The sequence below is a fragment of the Pagrus pagrus genome, assembly GCF_965226575.1.
Source record: "Pagrus pagrus genome assembly, chromosome: 6".
NCBI lineage: Eukaryota > Metazoa > Chordata > Actinopteri > Spariformes > Sparidae > Pagrus > Pagrus pagrus.
This window is the reverse complement of record NC_140190.1, coordinates 9,168,424-9,190,254: the sequence shown is the minus strand read 5'-3', so window position 1 is coordinate 9,190,254 and position 21,831 is coordinate 9,168,424. Positions and strand designations below refer to the sequence as shown.

General features: G+C 42.7%; 1 protein-coding gene across 3 annotated transcripts; it reads left to right on the top strand.

Moving 5' to 3' along the window:
* The first annotated feature begins 73 nt into the window (after positions 1–73).
* On the top strand, positions 74–20,856 carry dnm3a (dynamin 3a). Of its 3 annotated transcripts, XM_084355114.1 has the most exons (21): positions 74–649; positions 3,142–3,215; positions 3,976–4,125; positions 4,240–4,443; positions 4,671–4,769; positions 5,308–5,468; positions 5,550–5,692; positions 5,795–5,930; positions 6,043–6,110; positions 6,229–6,367; positions 6,479–6,565; positions 6,665–6,735; positions 6,827–6,887; positions 7,707–7,733; positions 8,444–8,557; positions 13,051–13,160; positions 16,859–16,970; positions 17,595–17,756; positions 18,941–19,164; positions 19,242–19,391; positions 20,457–20,856. In XM_084355114.1, exons 1-21 carry the CDS (start codon positions 489–491, stop codon positions 20,488–20,490), a joined length of 2,487 nt encoding a protein of 828 aa, XP_084211240.1. In that variant the 5' UTR covers positions 74–488; the 3' UTR covers positions 20,491–20,856. The 3 variants fall into 3 exon arrangements, with proteins under 3 accessions (XP_084211240.1, XP_084211241.1, XP_084211242.1); XM_084355115.1 differs by lacking the exon at positions 7,707–7,733 and having other exon boundaries at positions 75–649; XM_084355116.1 differs by lacking the exon at positions 74–649 and having other exon boundaries at positions 3,139–3,219.
* The last annotated feature ends 975 nt before the right edge of the window (positions 20,857–21,831 follow it).

Here is a 21,831-nt window from a genome sequence, read left to right as displayed (position 1 = left end):
ATGAAGTTTGTCTGTCTACTGGTACTTGTCGCGCATGCGCAGGAGATTTGATTCCGTTAGCTGTCAGGAGAATGTTTTCCTCCCCTCCGTGGACCAAACTCAACGCAGCGAGCGGCGGCTAGCTTCTTAAAAGTGTCCGGAGGTGACGGTAAAAACAACCCACTGTGAACTTTTGGACTTTTAAAACAGCAATAATGTCTATAAGGAGCTGTTTACGGAGATTTGAATGCGAGTACAAACTTGGAAACTACCGCCAGACACACTCACGGTAACGTAACTAACGGCTGCTGAAGTTGCGGAGCTTTAAAAGTTGTCACCGTCCTTTAAAAAGAGTGTTGGTTTTAAGTTTTGTACATTTCAGCAATGAAAACAGTATACTTGTAAGTAACCATTAGTAATGGTAGCTACTCTATCGACTGGCGGAGCCTAGAACCGGAGTAAGTCAGGATTTAAAGGAGCCGGACCGGTAGCCCTGCCGCTCCGTTGCGATGGGCAACCGCGGGATGGAGGACCTAATCCCGCTGGTCAACCGGCTACAAGACGCCCTGAGCACCGTGGGGGAGAGCTGCAGCCTCCACCTGCCCCAGATCGCTGTGGTGGGCGGGCAGAGCGCAGGCAAGAGCTCCGTCCTGGAAAACTTTGTGGGCAGGTAAGCTACGCACAGTAAACTCTGAATGAACTGTAGACAGCATAGACATTATCAATTTACACAATCCCTCTTAAGTACACTTAGTCCAGGTGTAAGTACAGGTGCATACAATTTAGATATATAAAAAATGTACTGGTTATCCGGGTTTATTCATTTCTAGTAATGGATGTATTGATATTTAAGAGTGATTTAATGATGCTTTATGGATCACTTTCAAGACAATAATAAGCAGAATTTAGGGGGTTTCCAGGTTGTGAATAATCCCTTTGACCTTTACCTGCCCTGGACCAAAATTCATGAACAACAAGTATGTAACTTCAGAGCTGATGGCTATTAGAAAGAAAGAAACCATCAGTTTTTATTAATGGATTACTAACATGTCAAACCGCAGTAATGATGATTTGTATTTATTTATTTAACCTATATTTAACCAGGAATATTCCCATATTAAGAATCAGAATCTATTTTACAAGAAAATCCTGGACAAGACGGCAGCACCAAAGGTTGCACATAAAGGAACAAGCAACAACTTAAAACAAACAAGCGACTTGACTTGAAACAATCAGCAAATTACATCAACACAAATTACCAGTGTTTGTGTTTTTCAACGTGTGCATTCAGTTCTCAAATAGTATTCAATCCTATTCTTCTAATCATCTATACCTCCATCAAGTAATCACGTTTAAGTTGTCTCTGTAGCTCACTCCAGGCTCAAGGTGCTAAAGCCTCAGAAGCACTTTCACCAAAGAGAGATGCGGGGTCAAGGAATTACATACATGCAGGTTAAAGCTACTGACAGTTTTAGGAGTTAGTAGAGATCACTAATAAGGAGGCAGTTCATCGATATGGCCTTGGGAAAAATGTACCAATCTGCCATCAGTATTTTTCACAAAGTGGCAATCCACAAATTGTTTTCATTAATGGCGTCTAACTAATCTTAAAAGCATTAGTAAATCCATTAGTTACCACTTCTGTAGAGTAACATCCACAAGATATAAAGACTGTACAGTAGGTAAAGTGTATTAATAAACGGTGTATGTCATTATATACAGTCTATGCTATCTTATAAATCCCTTAATTAGTCGCCTTAAATATATGCATAGCAAATATTGCTAATTCTAATACAATACTGAAAATGTGATACTTGATATCTGTATTTTAATAAGTTAGGGTCTTTCAAAATCTGAATTTGAAATATGCTGGTATTTGTAAAAAACAAACAAACTACAAAGCATCCACAACCTTTGAGTGAGCAGATGTTTTTTTTCATAGCTCAAGCTCCTCAGCAAAATCTGACACCGGGTGAGCAGATTTTTTCCCCCTCTGCTTATAAAGAATAAAGCCATGGCAACTGTGATTCAGGGGCTGGGTCAGGCTGAAGACACAAGGATCTGTGTTCCACTGAATTGAAAACAAGACTTCAGGCAACTACTGTAACCCAGCGTCTCCACGTGCGTCTCCACCCAGCACTAAAGATATGGCTGGAGGTGCTGCTGGTTTGAAGTGGTAGATGCCTGAGCTGCCAGTGTCTGTGTGACAGCAGCCATACAGCAGCTTATCTCAGGGACGGGCTGTGTGCGTGTAGATGAATCATAACCTCCAAGTCCTTCATTCAAATTAAGTCAAAGTGAGAATTGTTGTTGAATTCACAACCTTTTCTCACCTTTCACAAACCTCAACAACCTCAACGTTCTGCAGCCCACACATGAAGAACAGTATGGTTTAGGTGGAGTTTAGATACAAGTTTCAGTTTGAGACAATGAGACTAAGTATTTCCATCCTGTCAGAAAAAAATGCCAGTGAGTAATTCAGTCGTTTCCCATAAGACAGAGGAGCCCTGTTAACAAAAGGAGACCAATGCATTGTCCGTGGCAGAACGGCCATGTAGGTCAGAATGTGTGTAGTAACTATAGAAGACTGTTGATGCTCACTTTCCTGAATGTGTAATGGATATTTCATCACACACCTCAGTTCTTTGTCTCAGCTGTGACTGTGTTATGACATCCATTTTGTGGGAGTCTGTGCCAGCTTTTTGATCTGGGACAGGATGCAATAAAACAAACTTCCTGAATCTGATTAGAATAGGAAAGAGGACAATTATTTTGTTACACTGTGCATTGTGTTTCTTTATACTTAACGCTATATTTAGCTCTTAGTCTTTATACATCTGGAATGGCTAATCATATGGTCAAGATTTTCTTCTGTCAGCCTTCCTGTTGGACTTCCTGATATTATAGATAGTATGACTAAAATAAAACTACTGTGCAGATATGACTAAATTAAACTACTGTGCAGCTATCTGTAATACCTTTACTGGGCATTATTGGAAAGTTATGTGTAGGTTTAGTTTAATTGTCTTATCTGTGCATGTATGTACATTAAATTCCTTTTTTAGACTAAAACAAAAGTTTCCGTTGACATCATGCGTGTGTGTGGATGTGGGTGTGGGTGTGGGTGTATCCTCCTCCAATTCAGTCTTCCTTCTCCAACAGAGACTTCCTTCCAAGGGGTTCAGGAATTGTCACTCGCAGACCTTTAATCCTCCAGCTGCTTAGTGGTAACACGGGTAGGTAAGACACACTCATATGCACTCATCCAGCCTCTGCATTCTGCCATTCCTTAACTTGAATTTAAAGCTGCCACCAGATGGCAGCATGATATCTTCCAAACTATCCCAACTCGTGGGACAGTGCAGTAATTGGCATCTTATGGTCAAATTGTGACCTGTAATTTTTGGCCCTCGTGCTTTGCTGTAGAGAATCAAGGTGAGAGGATAGCATTTTAATAATCTAATACAGAATAATCTCAAATGGCTTAAAATTTGCTTGAAGATTACAATTACAAAAATAAACTTAATTTAAATAGCATTTATGTATCCTGCCGTCTTGTGGCCTCAATCACAGTGTCTTGAACCTGTTCTGTTCAGGATTCTTGGAAATTTGGTGCTATTTAGTGAACCAGCCTTTTCAACCAGTTGGGAGCAGAATCACTGTCTTCAAAGGAGGGCATCGCATAATGCACTTCGACCTGTATAATATGACACACCTACTTCAGTTTGCACTTCAGGTTAAGGAAAACCTGCTATTTTTTAGTTCCAGCTGGGAACCGACTTTTTCAAATTCCAAACTGATTTATTTTGGCGTGAAATTGCTCCAATCGTCAAAATTAGGTGGGCAAACTGCAACAGAGCCAGTTATATGCCAAAATATGCCAGCTAAAATTTAGATGCACTGGACAGGCATGACATTCCAAAGATAGTCCAAAGTTATGATCAAGTTGCTTCTATCATTGTTCACATCATTGTTCACCTGTTTTTTCCTTTCCAGAGTACGGTGAATTTCTCCACAGTAAAGGAAAAAAGTTCACAGACTTTGATGAGATCCGCAAGGAGATTGAGGCCGAGACACAAAGAATCACAGGATCCAATAAAGGCATCTCTTCTGTCCCCATCCACCTAAGGATTTATTCACCACATGGTAACACAGTGTGTATTTGTGTGTGCTTGACATGTAATATCCATTTACTGGTGTAAAATGTTTGACCTTTGTTTTTATTTGTACTCTTCTGCATGTGCATTTGTGCGATTTCAGTGCTGAACCTGACTCTCGTCGACCTGCCTGGTATCACCAAGGTGCCTGTAGGCGACCAGCCAGCAGACATAGAGTACCAGATACGAGACATGATCATGCAGTTCATCTGTAAGGAAAACTGTCTCATCCTGGCTGTCACGCCAGCCAACACTGACCTGGCCAACTCTGATGCACTCAAACTGGCCAAAGATGTTGACCCACAGGGTGAGCCACGTGTGTGTGTGGTGCACTTGTATAGTCTGGCGTTTACTGTGTCCTAAAAGTGTGGCTCTACACCCTGGTGTTTTTATGGGAAATAATTATCACATTATTACAAGGAAAGTTTTACATCAAACTTTTGAAGGGACTGTCCAATATTATTCTTATATCCACAGGTTTGTAAATCAGTTTTGGAGTTTGTAACATTTCCTCTTTTTTCATCTTCATTTCAGGCCAGCGCACAATTGGTGTAATCACTAAACTTGACCTCATGGATAAAGGAACAAATGCCCGGGAAATTCTTGAGAACAGGTTGCTTCCCCTACGCAGAGGTGGGCTGCTTGTTTTTGTGTGTGTGTATGTGAGCGAGAGAGTGTGAGAGAGAGAGAGAGAGAGAGAGTGTGAGAGAGAGTGTGAGAGAGGGGCAAAGTACAAGGCTATGCAGGGAGCTCCTGTGACAGTGTACAGACTGTGTAAAGCACCACCAGGTGCTGGCTCCTTCATGCTTCTCCTACAGTGCAAATGCATTAGCCATGGAAGCCCACTGAAATAACTGCCGTAGTAGCAGCATAGAGCTGAAGCATTAGATATGGAGCCTGGTGCTATTACATCTATTACTGCACCAAATAGGGGATTTGGCCTACTTTATACCACAGGCTTTGCTGTTGCACAAACATATTCATTTCCTGCACGTATGCTACAGCCATAAAGGCGGTCTGGGCACAGTTCCCAAGGACACGTCAGAAAATGCAAGTCGAATCTGACTTACAGTATATCAGAGTCCTTGATTGTTCCTTCCTCCTGTTGCTCATTGCCTTCCTTACAGTGATCCCAGGCTCTTCATTTCCCTTCTCACTTCTTCCTCCCTAGGTTACATAGGGGTGGTGAACCGCAGTCAGAAGGACATTGATGGGAAAAAGGATATTAAGGCAGCTCTGCTTGCAGAGCAGAAGTTCTTCCTGTCCCATCCGGCCTACAAACACATGGCTGAAAGCATGGGCACCCCGTATTTACAAAGAACACTTAACCAGGTTAAAAACCCACATACGAACTAAAGCATAGAAAATTAAATATATTGTGTCTGTGTTGTTACTGATCCTTTTTGTTTGCAGCAACTGACAAACCACATCAGGGATACTTTGCCAGCCTTCCGCAGTCTTCTGCAGAGCCAGCTTCTGTCCTTGAACAAAGAGGCTGAAGAGTACAAACAGTATAGTCCTGATGACCCTGCACGCAGGACCAAGAAGCTGCTACAGTCAGTCAGTCAGTCATTCTAAATGTGTGCGTACACATTTATTGTTTTTCTAACTATTTATATGTCAGTATTTCTCCTGGTCTGTGTGTTTCTGTCCCCTAGGTCAGTTCAGCACTTGGCTGCTGACTTTGAGAAACTCATCGAGGGCTCAGGCGACATAGTAGACACCGTCAATCTGTCAGGAGGGGCTAGGATCAACCGAATCTTCCATGAGCACTTCCCCTATCAACTGATCAAGGTATGTTTCTGTGTGTGCGAGGTTCTGTGTATTATGTGCATATATAGCACTTGTTAACCAGTAGGTCCATGAATACTGTATGTGCATGACAGTGTGCTGTGTTTGTCTTCAGCTTGAGTCTGATGAGAGCAAGCTGCGGCGGGAGATCAACTATGCCATCAGAAACATTCATGGTGTCAGGTGAAGTATAATGTTCCGAGCAAATGCAAAGGCTCAGATGTTTATACATTGTTTACATTATCCTGATATGACATTTTTTGTGCACTACAACCAACTTTTTTTGTTTTCTACCCTATAGGACAGGTCTCTTCACTCCCGACATGGCCTTTCAAGCCATAGTGAAGAAACAGATATCGGTGCTAGAGGGGCCATGCATGAAATTTGTTGACATGGTCAGTCAAGAATTAATGACCACTGTGCACCAGTGTATCAGCAAGGTATATATTTGCATGTGTGTGTGTGTCATGCACTTGTGGGATGAACTGTACGTTTCAGGGTTTTTAAAACCAACTAAACTATCTGACATCTGGCCTGTTTTCTCCTTGTAGCTCAGTTCCTTTCCCAAACTGCAAGATGAGACTGAGAGGATCGTAACCACTGCAATACAACAGCAAGAGAGTAAATGCAGGGAGCAGGTCATTCACACACAGTTGGGCATTTCATTCACAAATTAGTTTAAGATAAATTTACTGGATTGCTAAGTTTCTAAATTTAATGTATTTTGCTCTGTTCAGGTCTTGTTGCTAATTGACATACAGCTTGCCTACATAAATACCAAACATGAGGACTTCATTGGCTTTACTAAGTGAGTAACATGGAACATTTAAACTGTAAAATGTATTTTATTTCTATCAAATCCAACAGATTAAATAACTTAAGCTCTTCCTCTCTCTCAGCGCCCAGCAAGGGTTCAACCAAATCAATAAGAAAATTGTTGCAAGGATGGCAGGAAACCAGGTGAGACTTTCAACTTCATTCATAATGAATAAAACATTCATGATCCTCAGAGGATGCGTGCAAATCACTTTTGATCTACGGAAGTGTCACCAGAAGGTGACAGAAGGTGATATCCACAATTTCATAGCCATGGAGACCCTTGCTTTAGCACACATTTAGTCTTGTTTACCCTCCCTCTTATTCAGACTATTCAGCAAAACAATACTATATATATTTGTGCATGACAGTGTGCTCCGCTTATGTGATAGTATATCCAGGTCTAAACACTCAAAATTGATCCAGTGGCTTTTCTGCAGTGCAGCATGTAGTGTGCATGGTTATGAACTACATTTTTTTCCATCAACTTTAATTTTGTGTTTTTTAATTTTCAGTGATGTCACCGTCCCATGTGTTTTTCATTATTTAGCATTAACTGACGTTCGTAGCTGCAGATAAATGGGAGATTTGTCTGATTTTGCTGATCCATCATCCAACCACAGTTGATCTTGGCTTTTTACAGGAATGCTGTCAAGCAGCAATAAATGGGGCTTTTTTTTGTCTCAGTGTGTTATGATTAATGTGAAACATAATATTAATGTGACACATTTGAAAGCAAGGATAATTAAAAACCCAATCCCTGTTTGACTGTGTGTAGTCAGGAACATTGATGTATGATGATGGCATTAGTTGAACAGCAGTACATATTAACCACAGCTTGTTGTCAGTCATTAACACAATCTTTCATGTTATTTTGATACCAGTGAACTATTGAACTCATAATAAAATTTAAAAAATTAACTCCATCTTAATGTTACTCCCTTATCTCCTGTTTCTCTCCAGGGTGTGGCCCCTCTCTCAAGTCTAATAGTAGGAGACCGATCACTCTCTAAGCCCGCTCACTCACTGCTGCCTCTGCTGGAAATATTTCTGTGCAGGATTCAAACTTAAGGGTTGTGGGTTGGCTCGCTACTGATGGCAGCAAACATGTGCACTGCTCTGTTAATCATGTTTTTCATCACTGCAACTTATACGCTTCTCATGTTAAACACTCTTTTCCTCTCAGTTACAGATTGCAGTATGTTTCTCTCTGTCTCAACCTAATCATCTTTACCTTCTGCAGTTTAAAGGCTCCACAAATATGTGCAGCTATGAATATTTTCCTAGTTTGCCGGAAGTATATGTCTTTTACTTCCTGTTCTCTTATTCATCACACTTCTGTCTTCCAGTGTCTTCCATTCTGTTTTTTCTCGTCAAATGTGTTTGCTCATGTTTGTTTCTTTGTCTACTTTGTCTGCCTGTGCATCTATTATTCTCTTTGACCACTTATGTCCGCTGGTGGTCAGTGAATTTATGGCCCCGTGGCTGCATAATCTTACCACCGATCTCACAAATGTCTATTCTATTATCTCTAAAATCTTTCCCTTCAATGTCAACTGTTTGTGACCTTTACTCTTATTTCCATCAGCAAGGTCCACTGCCATTGTGTGACCTATGTCACGCACCTTGTCGTCTGATTTTTATTGTGATGGTCCTGTCAGTCCTGTTATCTGAGCTCCTTACCCTTGGCTGTTGTGCAGGTCATACGCAAGGGCTGGCTGACCATCAGTAACATTGGCTTCATGAAGGGTGGAGCCAAGGAATACTGGTTTATCCTCACTGCAGAGAGCCTGTCCTGGTTCAAGGATGATGAGGTGAGGCATTCACACTCACAATCATGCTTGAAACAAATTGATTAACCCAAGAAATGTAATTTTGAGCAATATTGTAGATACTTTATAAATAAGAAAATAGTGAAGTCAAAACACAGCAGGACACTTACAGTAAATCATCATAACTTTATTAACACACACCTCAGCTTGAAACAGCACGTAAATTGAGAAGTTGAGAGATCTGTTGATATTGTTGTCACCGTTCCAGTAAAGCACCTGCAGTTTTAGCAAAGTAAGTGGAAGAGCTTGTGGCCGTCTGTTCTGATGTCAGTGGGGCTGCCATCTGTCTGCCTGTCTGTGCCTGCTGTACAGGAGCAGAAGGTCTGCACAGCAAGTGTAGACAGGCAGACACACCACAACAGTCTCATCCTGTCACAGTTGATGTCATGGGAAGAGGAAAGGGCAAAGTGCAGGATGTGATGTCAGAGGAGGGGAACACATCACATTTGTATATTGATAGAAAGAGGCACCTGAAAACAATCGCATCTGATTGACTGTAGACCGTACGGTTGTGGATGAGAATGAGTTGTTGTTTGACAGACATAATAGAGTGGACCGCACTAACATGGCTTGAAGGCTGTATTTTGGCTAAAACTAAACAGACATGCCCTTTATGGGCGCCATTAAATGTAACTAAAAGAGCATCTTTAACCTTGTTTCTCTGTCTAGCGAACAGTTTTCTTTGCTTTTCTCTCCTGCCACCTGGATCTGCAACTGAGCCCCTCCGTTTCCCCCATTCATTCCTCTGACGCCCCCCTTCCCATTCGTCCCGCTCTCAGTTCACTCTTCCCCTTACTCCCCCTTTTCTTCCTCTTCTGGGAGTTCAGGCATTTGGAGCGGCTCACTCTGACACAGCTGGAGCTGCCCCAAGCCAAACTAAGACACACACACACACACACATACACACACATGCATGCACAAGCACACACATTGCGACAGACTTGTATATACAGTATACAGTACACATGCAGAGTCTGATGTAAACAAACTGGCATGCAAATAGTGGAGAAAAATATACACTCACTCAGATAGACACACGGCCACTTTTCAGATAAACACTGGATCACTTGAACGCAGTGTTCCCAGACACAGCCCCAGGCATGCATATTGTACACACAGTGTTATAGGTTTACAAATCAGCTCACACAGACTTAGCACATCTGTGGCAAATAACACTAAGACAAGCAAATATCTGTTGACCACATCAGAGCAACAAACTTTGGCTGTCTGTGGACGAGACGATGAGACATGCATGTCTCACTGCAATGACTGAAGCTAATATGGAACTAAACTAAACCTTTTCAGTTAATTTTGGTTTGGTTTGACGAGTCACCCTTTGATCTTTATCAGCTGTGTTTGGAGGGCCTGAGTGCAGCGTCAGTCACCCGTATTATCACAGAAGATCAAATCTACTGACTTGCCACACGCATCTGTGTGTACGCACACACACACAGTCACACAAGCCAAGCTTCTGCTTCTTCTCTCTTGCAGTTCCCGCTCTCACTCTGCCCGCCCACACTACCTCCACAGACATTTCTTTTTTCTACCACTGCCCCCCCCTCCTTAAAAAAAAAAAAAAAAAATCTGTTTCTTTACCTCTGTTGCCTTTTCCTCCTCCTTCCTCTCCCTCTCTCTGTCTGTCTCCCCCTCTTTCTCTCTCTCTCCCCCTTTTCTGTGGTTGGCAGTCTCCCTGGGACTGTGCACATTCCTGGCTGGAAAATCTGAAGCTTTGTCCAAACACCAGCTTCCAAGATCTGCCCAGAGAAATCCCACATGGCTGTTTCTACACTGCAGACCTCCCCTTTTGACTCCCCCTTTCTCCTCTTAACTCCTCCACAGTCTCTCTTACAAATACCCCCCCCCCACTCACCACCACCCTTTCCAAGATTCTCTCTCCATCCTTCTGGCGATTGCATCTATACACTCCAACTTTTTAATGTCTTAAAGGCCTTTCTGTGTGTCACAACAGTTGTAGCCTCATACTGACCTCATACTGAGAGTGCAGAATAATAGTTCAGAGTTTAATCTCCATAGCACACTAAGCAGACATACATTCCTTCACCCCTCGACTGCCAGGGCTCCACCAGGCAGTCTGAAGAAAAACAGATGGCTCATGCCTATACACTTAATCTACACACTTGTGTGCAGTGCTGCATGTGTGTGTGCGCGTAGGTGTGTGTGTGTGTGTGTGAGTGAGTGAGGCCTGTTCCAAATCTCTAATCCATTAGTCTATAGGAAGAGGAGACACAGCTTCAGACACAGCAGCTCTGATGTATGATACTTCAGGACCACCCTGACATTACTGGGAATGTAACACACATGCACACACAGACACACAAGTGCATGCATATACAAAAGAGTGCCATGAACACAGGAGTTAACACACTTTCACACAGATTCACATGCAGAAACTCGGATTACCCAATGAGAGAAACTCTGAAAAAAATTACTTTAGAGCTTCTCGACAATAAATGTGTGGAAAAGAAGTTCAAGTAATTAGTTAGTCACAAGTTATAGCTTTTTCTTGCTCAAATGTGCTGCATGTAAACTGCTCTGCCTTTAACGTATTTATCAGTCGCCATTAACAAAGACAATAATTTCAAGGTGACAAGCGCTACAAAATGGATGTCGTGATGCTTAATATAGAATCAATTACTGCATTTAAAAGAGTTAAAAGCTCATGATATTGTATGCACATTTAAAGGCAATTTGCACTTTTCAAGCAGGAAACATCAGAGAATATTAGACCCGAGATTGGCTTCAGAGCAGAGTACATGCAGGTTTTCGCGTTGTCCTGAGTCATGCTGCTGAAGCACTTCCTTGCACAGTCTAACCAATGTGCAGACTACTGTACACCAGTAAGATCCTGAACAGGTAGTCTGAACACTGGGATGACGGAGCAGGACCCTTCTCACTTTCTCCTCGGCCTCGCCTTTTCCCACTCTGGTTGTTTGCTAGCAGTCCTGCCCGCGGCGGAGATGAGTTGGCAAAAGATTTCCTCTGTTATTCTTTCTTATCCTGTCTCGGTGTTGGGTCTCAAGGCGAGGGGTCTCTCCCGCACATCGGACATCCACTCCTATGTGTGTTCCTCCTCCGGAGATGTTCGCGTATCTCGAATCAGGGCGTCCGCAGGGCTGCCTCCCGGCATAGTATCCAGTCTTGACGTGGCACATTCAGTCATTGAGCAAGGGATCTGCCTGTTCACTTGGGGAAGGCATAAGGAAATTCTGGGAGTGAGAGAAGGAGAGAGAGAGTTAGGGAGGAACTTAGCAGCCATATATGGGTTGATGGGACCCATGGGGAATCAACTTTGGAGTGGTCTGTAGTTTCTCCCCACTTCTCCTGCACACTCTCTCCTGCTCTCTATGTGTTCCTCAATCCTTCCTCTTCTACTCTAGCTAAATCCACCTCCCTCTATCCCTCTATCCACCTCTATCCCTCCTCTTCCTCTCTTCCCCATCTCTACTTTCTATTTCTACCCCATCCGAGCACCCTATACTCTCCCCAGTCTCCTCCCCCTCTGACTAAAGCGATCCCAGATGTTGCCGTATGGGCGCCAATCGCGTTCTGTCATTTTTTTTTCGGCCTCTGTTACAGGAAGTGGGCCCCTTTTGAAAAAAGGAAAGAGGAACGAAGGAAGAGAGTCGTAGGGTTCAGGGGAGCACTGAGAAAGGGAAGACCAAAATGTACTTCCAGCACGCTCACTCACATCTCATACCACGTTTGCGCGGACTCAAATGCAGGCGCGCACAAATGCATCCTCACATGCTTTTAAGGACATCCTCTTTGCAGGCATGTCTATGGTAGCCTCTTTACCTCATCCAAGGCTGTTCCTATTACCAGCCTTTCTGGAAGCCCTCTTCTCAAAGGTTAGAAAGAGGGAGCCGGCCAGGGAAGAGGGATGAGGGGGAAGGGCTTCACTTTAGGAGAAATGTTGTGTTAGAGCTTGAGTCTGAGTAATGACTTTCACATGTGAGCCCGGCCTCTCTCCCTCTTTTTTTTTTGTACTCCTTCTCTCATTCCGTCCCTCCCTCCCTACTTCAGTCCTCTGTACCCTGCCTCCATACTGTCTGGTTCTCCTCACTCTGGCCGCTCCACTCCTCCCAACTGTTCTCTGTCATTCATAAGTCCCCACGGTGATGACAGACTATAGACTTATGGCACCTCTTTCCCCTTCTCGCTCCCTCTTCCACTGCCCCTCTTTCGCTAGTTAGTGCATTTATAATGTGAGACAGGCAAACACATCATCCGATATGTTCCACATCTCAAGTCTCTTGGCCCATTATTCTTCTCTAGGGACCGGCTGAAAAATATTTACTACCAGACATACAACTATTTTAGCCGAAGCCCCCAAGTGAACTGTCTTCAGTCTCTGTTGTTTTTTGCTATCAACACCTGTGTTGTCTCTCAGTGATGTCATATTTTACTCTGCATACCTCTGTCAAACTTTATCTCTCGTATTCTGTCTTTTCCAGGAGAAGGAGAAGAAGTACATGCTTCCCCTGGACAACTTAAAGCTCAGGGATGTGGAGAAGGGCTTCATGTCCAGCAAATTTGTCTTTGCTATCTTCAACACAGAGTTAAGGTTTGTGTGTGTGTGTGTGTGTGTGTGTGTGTGTGTGTGTGTGTGTGTGTGTGTGGTTGGAGGCCTGTGTTTGTGTTTGTGTGCATGAGTCAGAAAAGGGAGTTCTGCTCTTGTCACCTGCTTGTTGAAGTTTTAGGGATATTTCGTGAGGGTGGACAAGTCAGAGGAGGAAAGGGAGGAGATGTCAGAGTGGTGTTTCGCCCTTCCCTTGACCTCCTCTGTTCAACTTTGCCACCGGAACTAAAAGGATATCCAGTGGGTGCTGCAGGTTTTTTTGCCTCTGAGTATAAGCCAGGCTTTTGAGGGCAGGGCTGGGCTTGGGTTTGCTGGGTTTATGTGTGTGAAACAGATTGAGAAAGACAGAGAGACAAAGAGAGAGCATAAGAGAAAAAGAGAGAGAGAGTGTTTAGGAGCTGGAGCGGACCCAAAGCCTGGCTGATTGTACCAGAGCATGTGGGCTTTGTTTATAATTCTGTGCTATGCTGCATTCGGACACACAAACTGGAGTTTCGCTCGCGTGTGTGCATGTGTCTGTGTGTGTGTGTGTGTGTGTGTGTGTGTGCGTGTGTGCGTGTGTGTGCGTGCCTCTGCCAATGTGTGTGTGCGTGTGTCTGTATAGACCACAGCATACCGACGGCAGGCTCATTAAGCAGCTAATCAAAGCCAGAGAGCTTGGATCAGAGATGAGGCTGCTCTTGTTTGGAAAGAATTGCTCGACTCACCACAAAAAGGGGGGAGAAAGAAGAATTGGAAGGGTTGCGAGGAGAAAGAAAGCGGGAGAGAGAGAGTATCAGAGCCATCGGCCAGGAATGTGTCAAAGTCTGTCCTATGGCGCCCCCCCCCCCTCTTTCCTGCGCCCTTACTCTCTCTGTTTCTCTTTCTGTATTTGCATGTATGTGTGTGTGTGTGTGGCAGACATTGCAGTGGTTTTGTCCCTGTCTGACAGTAATCAAAAACCTCAGGAAACTCTTCAAATCTAAAGCAGTCGAGGCTCTGCGCAGAAATTCCTCAAGATGAGTAAAAAAACTCACTGCCCACGAGTTGAGGAGAGCATAGCAAAAGGGATGAGGAGAAAAAGGCGTCGCTGTGAGTGTTAAATCAGCAAAGAAAGCAATTTTATTGTGCACTCGCTGGTGGATACGAGTGTTAGTATCCTGATTCTAGTGTAATAGCACTCTAGTATTGTCATCCTTGGCCTGGCTCCTCGTCTGTTAGCCACCACGCCCTGACTTACTAGCCTCACCCATCCTAGCCCAGCCATAAGCTCACAAGCCTGACAGCCTATTTCTTGATCTTTCTATCCCCTTTTTCTTTTTCCATTTCTGTTGTCTCTCTCGTTCTCACACGCACAAAGGTTTCACATATTTGGGGTTAATTGCTATGTGCTCTGAATGTGAGAAGGGGAACAACAAAAGGAGGAAAGAAACAAGCGAGTGATTAAGGAAAAATGTTTAACAGATGGTTCACAGCCTGCTCCAGATCCTTTGCTTGATTCTTACTTTGCAGCGCTGCCTCCACAGCCAAAGCACAGAGATATGCTGGTGTGAAGAGGGAAGTGAGAGGAATGATGGAGGGGAAAGAGGAGCAGGGGAATGAATAACATGGAGAAAATAGATGATGGAGATAAGGGAATGAGTTGCAGGGAGGTCATGTCAAGCGCAGCAGTTAGGGAGCAATAAATGAGACTGTTTTATTTTACTGTGTGTCTGTATGTGCGGATCTGCTTAGTAGCAAGTGCTGGTGTGTGTTTCTATCCTTTAAGGATTGTACCAAAGCCTGTTCTACCCTTTCATTCATCAAGCACCTGTGAGCAATCCGTGGTTCTCAACGTGGGGCTGACCCATGGGGCCCTTTTACACAAAACCCAATGACTTGTGTTCCCTGTGTGTCAGTCATTTACACAAGATGCAAGAATGGGACAAAAGGTCAGCCAGCTCACCACTTACATAGGTGGCCAATATCCACATACCTTACATCAGATACCACATGTTTAAAACGATTTGATCTCTGTTAATATGTTTGATGGTATCAAAAGTGCTGAAGCTATAAAACAAACAGATCTAGCCATCTATCAGATTTTCAACCCAAGGCTGCACGGAACATTATTACAAATGTGTTGGTATGTGTTCTTTTGTACCAGCACTGCGTGCCGGTTGTTAATTTTAAAAAAAGAAGGAAAATGTATCCCATTTTGTGCGCCTCCGACTCTTGTTTCTTTTTGCCATGGTATCAAAAGGGGTATCGAGTATTATATCAATGTTTAACTTTACTAGGCTGTGACAATTGTACTGTTAACAATTTTGTCCAACACATGTTTTGAATTTTGGTAACTCTTCCCCACAAAGTTACAAGGAGTCTTGTAGCCTCTATTTTTTAGCGTCTTTTATAAATCTCGCACTAACTCATCCAACATAAAACGTGTTTGGTTTATATTAGGGATGTAGCGCTGTACCGATATTGACAATAATCATGATATTAATAATATAGATATTATGTTAATATTGTGTAAATGAGACATTGCCTCCTAAATCATTTCTGTTTCTTTCCGTTCTCACTTTGTCACAGTGGTTGATGGTAATGCATCTTACCTCGGTTTCCCATCTCCATAAAACAGAACATTTCATTAAGTGTAAATGTTTTTTTGTAAACTTTTGTACAGTTATGGTTACAGACCCTCTCACCACCTCCCTACACTCGTGTTTTGAGTTATTAATTTGCTAAAAAAAAAAGAGACAAAACACATAATAAACAAAGTTGAAGATTAATTTGACTGAACATTATTTTTTTTCATATATTGGGAGAAAATATCATTATCGTGAATTCATTAGGCCATGATAATCGTTGAGTGAAAATCTGATGTCGTGACAGCCCTATTATATATAAAGACATTTGTCTGTCTGGTGGATATGTAATAACATTGAATCTGAGACTACAGCTTATTGTGTAAGGAATGCATTTAACTCACGTTACACCTTGTTCTAGTAATGATTGGCTTGTACACAAGCTGGGTTAAGAGGCGAGTGACGAAAGGGTATTAAGAAATTATCCCTGTGGTTTTTGTACATTTCTTTGCACTGATGTCCTCTTTAAAGTACACTGTGTACTAACTGATAAAAGGCGATCGGCATCATCTTGAGAATAACAGCTCTCAAAATTAGTGTTAAATAAACTGTGTGATACATACAGCGCATGTCTGAGTCTCAAAATATTTTGCAGGGGACACTTTTTTTTAGTACTACTAGGGACTTCTTTCCTCTCCTCCCACAAGACGTGGAGCAAGACTTGTTTTGGTTCCTCTGGAAGTGAAGGTGGTGAGAGTGAGGAGACAGCGTATAGCTAAAAATGACCAAAAACATCATTGCTCAGCTGAAATTATCCCACGCATTGTGACTAAAACTCTGGCTACATCTCCTACACTGAGAAACCAGTAATAACATGTCATTACTAAAAGGTCGGGGTTCTTATTCTGGATATTGCATGTCATATTTAATCATTCAGCACTGTGCACCCCTGTTTACTATTGTTTTTTCTAATGGCATAAGTAAGGATACCAACGGGTCAGCCTCCCCACAATTTGGTGTATTTGTTTAAGGTATGCATGGTTATGAGGTTGCTACCATGTTTTGTGGATGATTGTTATTATTGGCTGGGAAGCGTAGTTTTTGGAGAAGTCTGACACTATTGCACTGAATTTGCAGGAACGTGTATAAGGACTACAAAAGCCTGGAGTTGGCCTGTAACTCTCAAGAGGAGTTGGACAGCTGGAAGGCGTCTCTGCTGCAGGCCGGAGTCTACCCTGAGAAAGTCACCGTTAGTACTCTGACCCCTAATTCTACCTAATTAAACCCAGCCCTGACCTTCGCCTGTGGGAGCTGCACCTGTCTGCGCCTTACCTTTGTGTTGTACACACTCAGAGGATTTGCTAACCTCAAACCCTGGCCGTAACCCTTTACCCCTCTCTCCATGTTCCCCCTTCTCTTCCCCTGCCAAAAAACGAAAAAGCAAGTCCCCCCACCCCTTCCATCTCGCTCTGTTGTTGGCTCTTCTGCACAGAATTCTTGGCCCATGATGTCACTCCAATATGTGTGCATGTGTGCGTGTGTTCTAGTCTGTTTCTAATCAGCAGTTCCTCGTCCCTCACCCACTCCCCCTTTTTCTTCTGCCCACTCCTCCTCACCTCCCTCTTTTGTGTTCCCTCTGTTCTGCTCTCCCTGCTCCTATTGCAGTGACTCTATACTTCACAGGCATAGAATAGATGACAAGATATGGTAATGCATATAAGACTGATCTCTATGGCTTCGCACATCTGTATTAGCATGAAATTACCAGCTGTGTTACCTCAGCAGTCCCTGCAGCACATGACAGCCCTGGTTGAAAACACAAGGACAGTCTGAGTAGTTTCTCCCAACTCCATCTTGTCTGTTTGTCCCATAGGTGGATGAGCAGGGAAATGGAGCTCCTGAAAACTTCACAGACCCCCAACTGGAGCGCCAGGTGGAAACCATTCGTAGCCTGGTTGACTCCTACATGAGCATCATCTATAAGACCATCAAGGACTTAATGCCAAAGACCATTATGCACCTCATGATCACCAGCGTAAGCTACCCAGACCAGACTCTTAAGGCATTAACGTATTCTTAGTCCCCCTACAGTCAAAAAACAGTTTTCATCCTGTTCCTACAGTTGAATCTCTGAGCTTCACTTTGAGAATGATGTATGTTCAGAGTTTGACACTAGAAGACATTCACTCATTGAAAATCTGATTTTAATCTGCCCACAAGCATGATTTGTGAGGTCACAAATAGTTAGGAGGCCAATCCTGGTCCAATATTCAGCATACACAAGTGTAATGTAGGAACTTGAAGCCTCCAGTGCACAGACACTGGGAATGGACTTTACAGTTAAGTAGGAGACATCTTGTGTCCAGCAGTTAAACGTGCAATATGCAAGAACTGGCCATCTTTTAAATTCATACTCCAAGCAAAAAGGGGCAGCATATCACCAGAGTAACTGCTGCTAACTGTATTCTGTTTATACGTCTTGACTGTTGCTATTGTTAGCTTGTTAGCTCAGTTAGCCATGCAGCTAGCCGAACTACTGGGAGAGTGTCAACACCTTTGCACCACTGGGAAAAAAGTTTTCAGGCCCGGGGCTAGCTGGCTAGCATGCTAACTACAGTAGATATCTCTGGATTTAACACAATACATTGCAGTGTATATAATACACATAATATTAAAAGTCACATTTCCTCACATTCTGTTGATAATTTTAGTTAATTTTTGAGTGTTTTGAACTAAAAATGTTGTCCCTTTAAACTTGCACAATGAAAAATATTTGCATATTTGTATAGTAACTTTTAATGAGGGAGAAGAAACAGGTGCCATTTTGAGAATTTTTAATGCTGTAATTATTCTTTTATTCCTGCAAAAACTATTTCAGACACACATTAGAGAATTTTTGTGTGTGCCTGAATAAACATTTTTATTCAAACTTCAAACTTTTTAATAATTTCCACCTTCTTTCTTTAAATTTTCCAGCCAAAAGTTCACTCGCATCACAGCAAAATCCATATTCCCTGCTCTGCCATACAAGTATTTGTCAGTTGAAGCCCTGTTTGAGCATATTCCAATGACTAGAAAAAGGAATGACATACCATAGAAAGAGCGATTTTCACCACCCCTTTAACAATTAAGAGTCATAATCCCAAATCAGAGTATAGTATCACTTTACAAAGTTTAACATTTTGACTCGTCACAGCTGTTTATAATCCCTCTCTGTAGGTGAAGGAGTTCATTAGCTCGGAGCTCCTGGCTCAGCTCTACGCTCTGGGAGAATGCTCAGCACTGATGGATGAGTCACCGGAGCAGCAGAAGTACCGGGAGGAAGTGCTCTGCAAGCACGCTGCCCTGAAGGAGGCGCTCGCTGTCGTCGGAAAGATCTCCACCTCTACCTGCACCACCCCTATGCCTCCACCTGTGGACTCCTCCTGGATACAGCCCTCCAGGTACAGACACACAGGTGCTTAGATACATGCAGTAGACAAAAGTGTGCCTGTTACTTAATGACGTCTTCTCCAACCAGCCTGGCGACCAGTGGTAAGCCAGTGGTTCGTGGCCTGGCTCCATCTGCTCCTCGGGTGCCCGCTCACACTGGACACACTCCATCCACAAGCACTGATGGCCTTCAGCACCTCACAGGCCAACCCCACCGCCCTCCACCCAGTGTGCCAAGGTGACTCAAAAACTGTACAATTACAGCTGACCTGTTGTATTATGATGACCTCCAGTCTGTCACTCAAACATGCACTGGCATATATGCATGCACACACACCAGCATACACACAATTAAACCTTGCGCTACAGAGGGACCGGGAAAGAGGGAGTTGTTATTTGAGCTGGGTGGGGGTCTGCTGGAAAAATGTGTTTCTCATATTCTCTTTCCCATCAGCCTCTGCAGACAGGACTTCTCTCTGTGCTGCTTTCTACTGGAGCCAGAGACAACAGGCTGAGCGCTCTGTCAAGTTTTCATCTTTCCCTCTGTCCTTCATCCCCCCTTTTCCCTCTCTCTCCTAGCATGCATTTGTTTTATTGCCTTCCCCAGTTTCCCTCATGCAATAACCGTTATTTTCCCTTTTCCCCCTTCTTCTTTTTCTTGTACATTTCTCCTCTTTCACTGGTTCCTCCCCTGCTCTTGGCCTGTCTCTCCTTTTTCTCTCTGCCTCATTTCCTCTGTGCTCTCCAATGGTTCTTTAGGTTCTTTCCCGCATACAGTCTCCTTCTTTCCTGAATCTTTCCATCCAACCTTGTGTCTTTTTTCTTTTCTCAGTCTACCTCTCCCCTATAGATATACATGGGGCAGGAGGGTAATTCTATAAATCTTTTATCCCCCATATGTATTCTTGTCATTGTAAAGCCTGTTAACTCTACAGGTTCTAGATTATGTAACAATCGGAATGTGTGGCATTATGGCAAATTTAAACTTAAACTTTAGAAATTAAGATGTACAAAATATATACATGGAAATCTGTGAGAATCACAATGCTCCAACATTTGGATTAGCTCTTTGCTAAATTGCGCATCTCTCTAATATTTCATGTTCTGTAACCAATTGCTGTTTGACCTAAACAGTCGTAATCTCTAACAACCATTATGTCCCACCCTTTCTCCATGTGCTTTCTCCATGTAATAGAGATGTAAAAGTCTTTACATCTTTCATTTAATTTTTTTGTGGATGTTCTGTTAATATTGTTATATCATATTGAATCTTATAGTAATATCTTTAATCTGATCTCTGCAGGAGGCAACCTCCAGCCATCCCAAATGTGAAATAACTGAACACGTTCTGTTCAGAACTCCATTACCCATCTTCCCCCGTGCTCCATCCAGCTGCAGCGGACTGCTACCCAGAGACACCCGTTGACCTGTGTGATGTGTAATCCAGCTGAAGCACTATGCTGGGCTTCTCTCCGTCTCCTCTGGGAGCTGCTGTCTGCAAAATTCACTGAGTCTTGAGCCTGTTTTGTACATAATATCATTGGCTATAAAGGCTGGAATGTGCTCGACCGTCTTCTGACTTTTCTCAAGTGCCTGAACTTTGTGTAAATAAAAAATATCAATTATGAACTATTACTACAAAAAGAGAATACACATGCACTATTTTTTACTGTTTTTGAATAAACAGGTGTTTTATTTTTGAACATGTAGCCTCATGTAGTCTCATTATTTTAAAGTTTGAGATGAAAGAAATATTTATCGCTCTAGTGTGTCACCTATGAATTGCTGTATTACGGATTTTAATATCTCCATAGCATTTCAACTTAGCTAAATTAAACTATTGTAGCAAATAGTGGTGCATATCAGCGGTTTTCTAACTGAGATCCAAGGACATAAGAGGTACTTATGGGTGTTTGTAGAGGTCTCCAGCAAAATGATGATAGGTCAATTCCAGTTATGTCAATCTACTAAGAATTTAGCAGATATTAATGTTTAAGATGAAGTATTATCAAATGTCTCTCATCCAAATGTAGATACCAAAAATATTTTTATTATCGAGGGTCCAAAAACACGCCAGTGGAAGTCTTTTGGCTTCAGAGGGGGAAGAAGTACTCAGATCATGTACTTACAACACAGTGTAGAAATTGTGTTACAAGAAGGCATTACATTTTTTAGTCAACGGGTGACTCCATGTGTCTTTCACATTAAAGTGTGTTTACAGGTCTTGGGGAGTACTGTATGTGAAGTACTCCCCTCTTCCTCTGGAGCCACAAAAGGATTTATACAGCTTTTTTCACATATGCAGTAGTACTACCCAAAACCTGTGAACACAATTTAATGTGTACATTTAGTGCAGTTACCCTTTTAGAATGAGTACAAAAGTATTAGCATCAGCAATAAAGTAAAAGCAGTCATTATGCACAATGGAAATATTTTAGAATTGTTATTGGATTGTAATTATTGAAGTATATATGTGTACATTACTTTAATGGTGCAGCTTGTTAAGTATAGATACCCCATTTCCGTAAATGTACTGCTTCAGTAAATGTACTCAGTTACTTCCCACCACTGTCTGGCTAATAGGACTCCCTTAAATGTTTGGGGACCCCCAGTGTATGCCTTATCACCAGTACTGGTTTTGTCTCACATGTAATTAAAACATCATCTAGACTAAACAT

Bases quoted from the DNA above. Each gene is read 5' to 3' on its own strand.
- dnm3a (XM_084355114.1), top strand. From the start codon at position 489: ATGGGCAACCGCGGGATGGAGGACCTAATCCCGCTGGTCAACCGGCTA. The intron at 8,558-13,050 runs GTGAGGCATTCA...TGTCTTTTCCAG, and splicing joins CCTGGTTCAAGGATGATGAG to GAGAAGGAGAAGAAGTACAT. The intron at 17,757-18,940 runs GTAAGCTACCCA...CCCTCTCTGTAG, and splicing joins TGCACCTCATGATCACCAGC to GTGAAGGAGTTCATTAGCTC.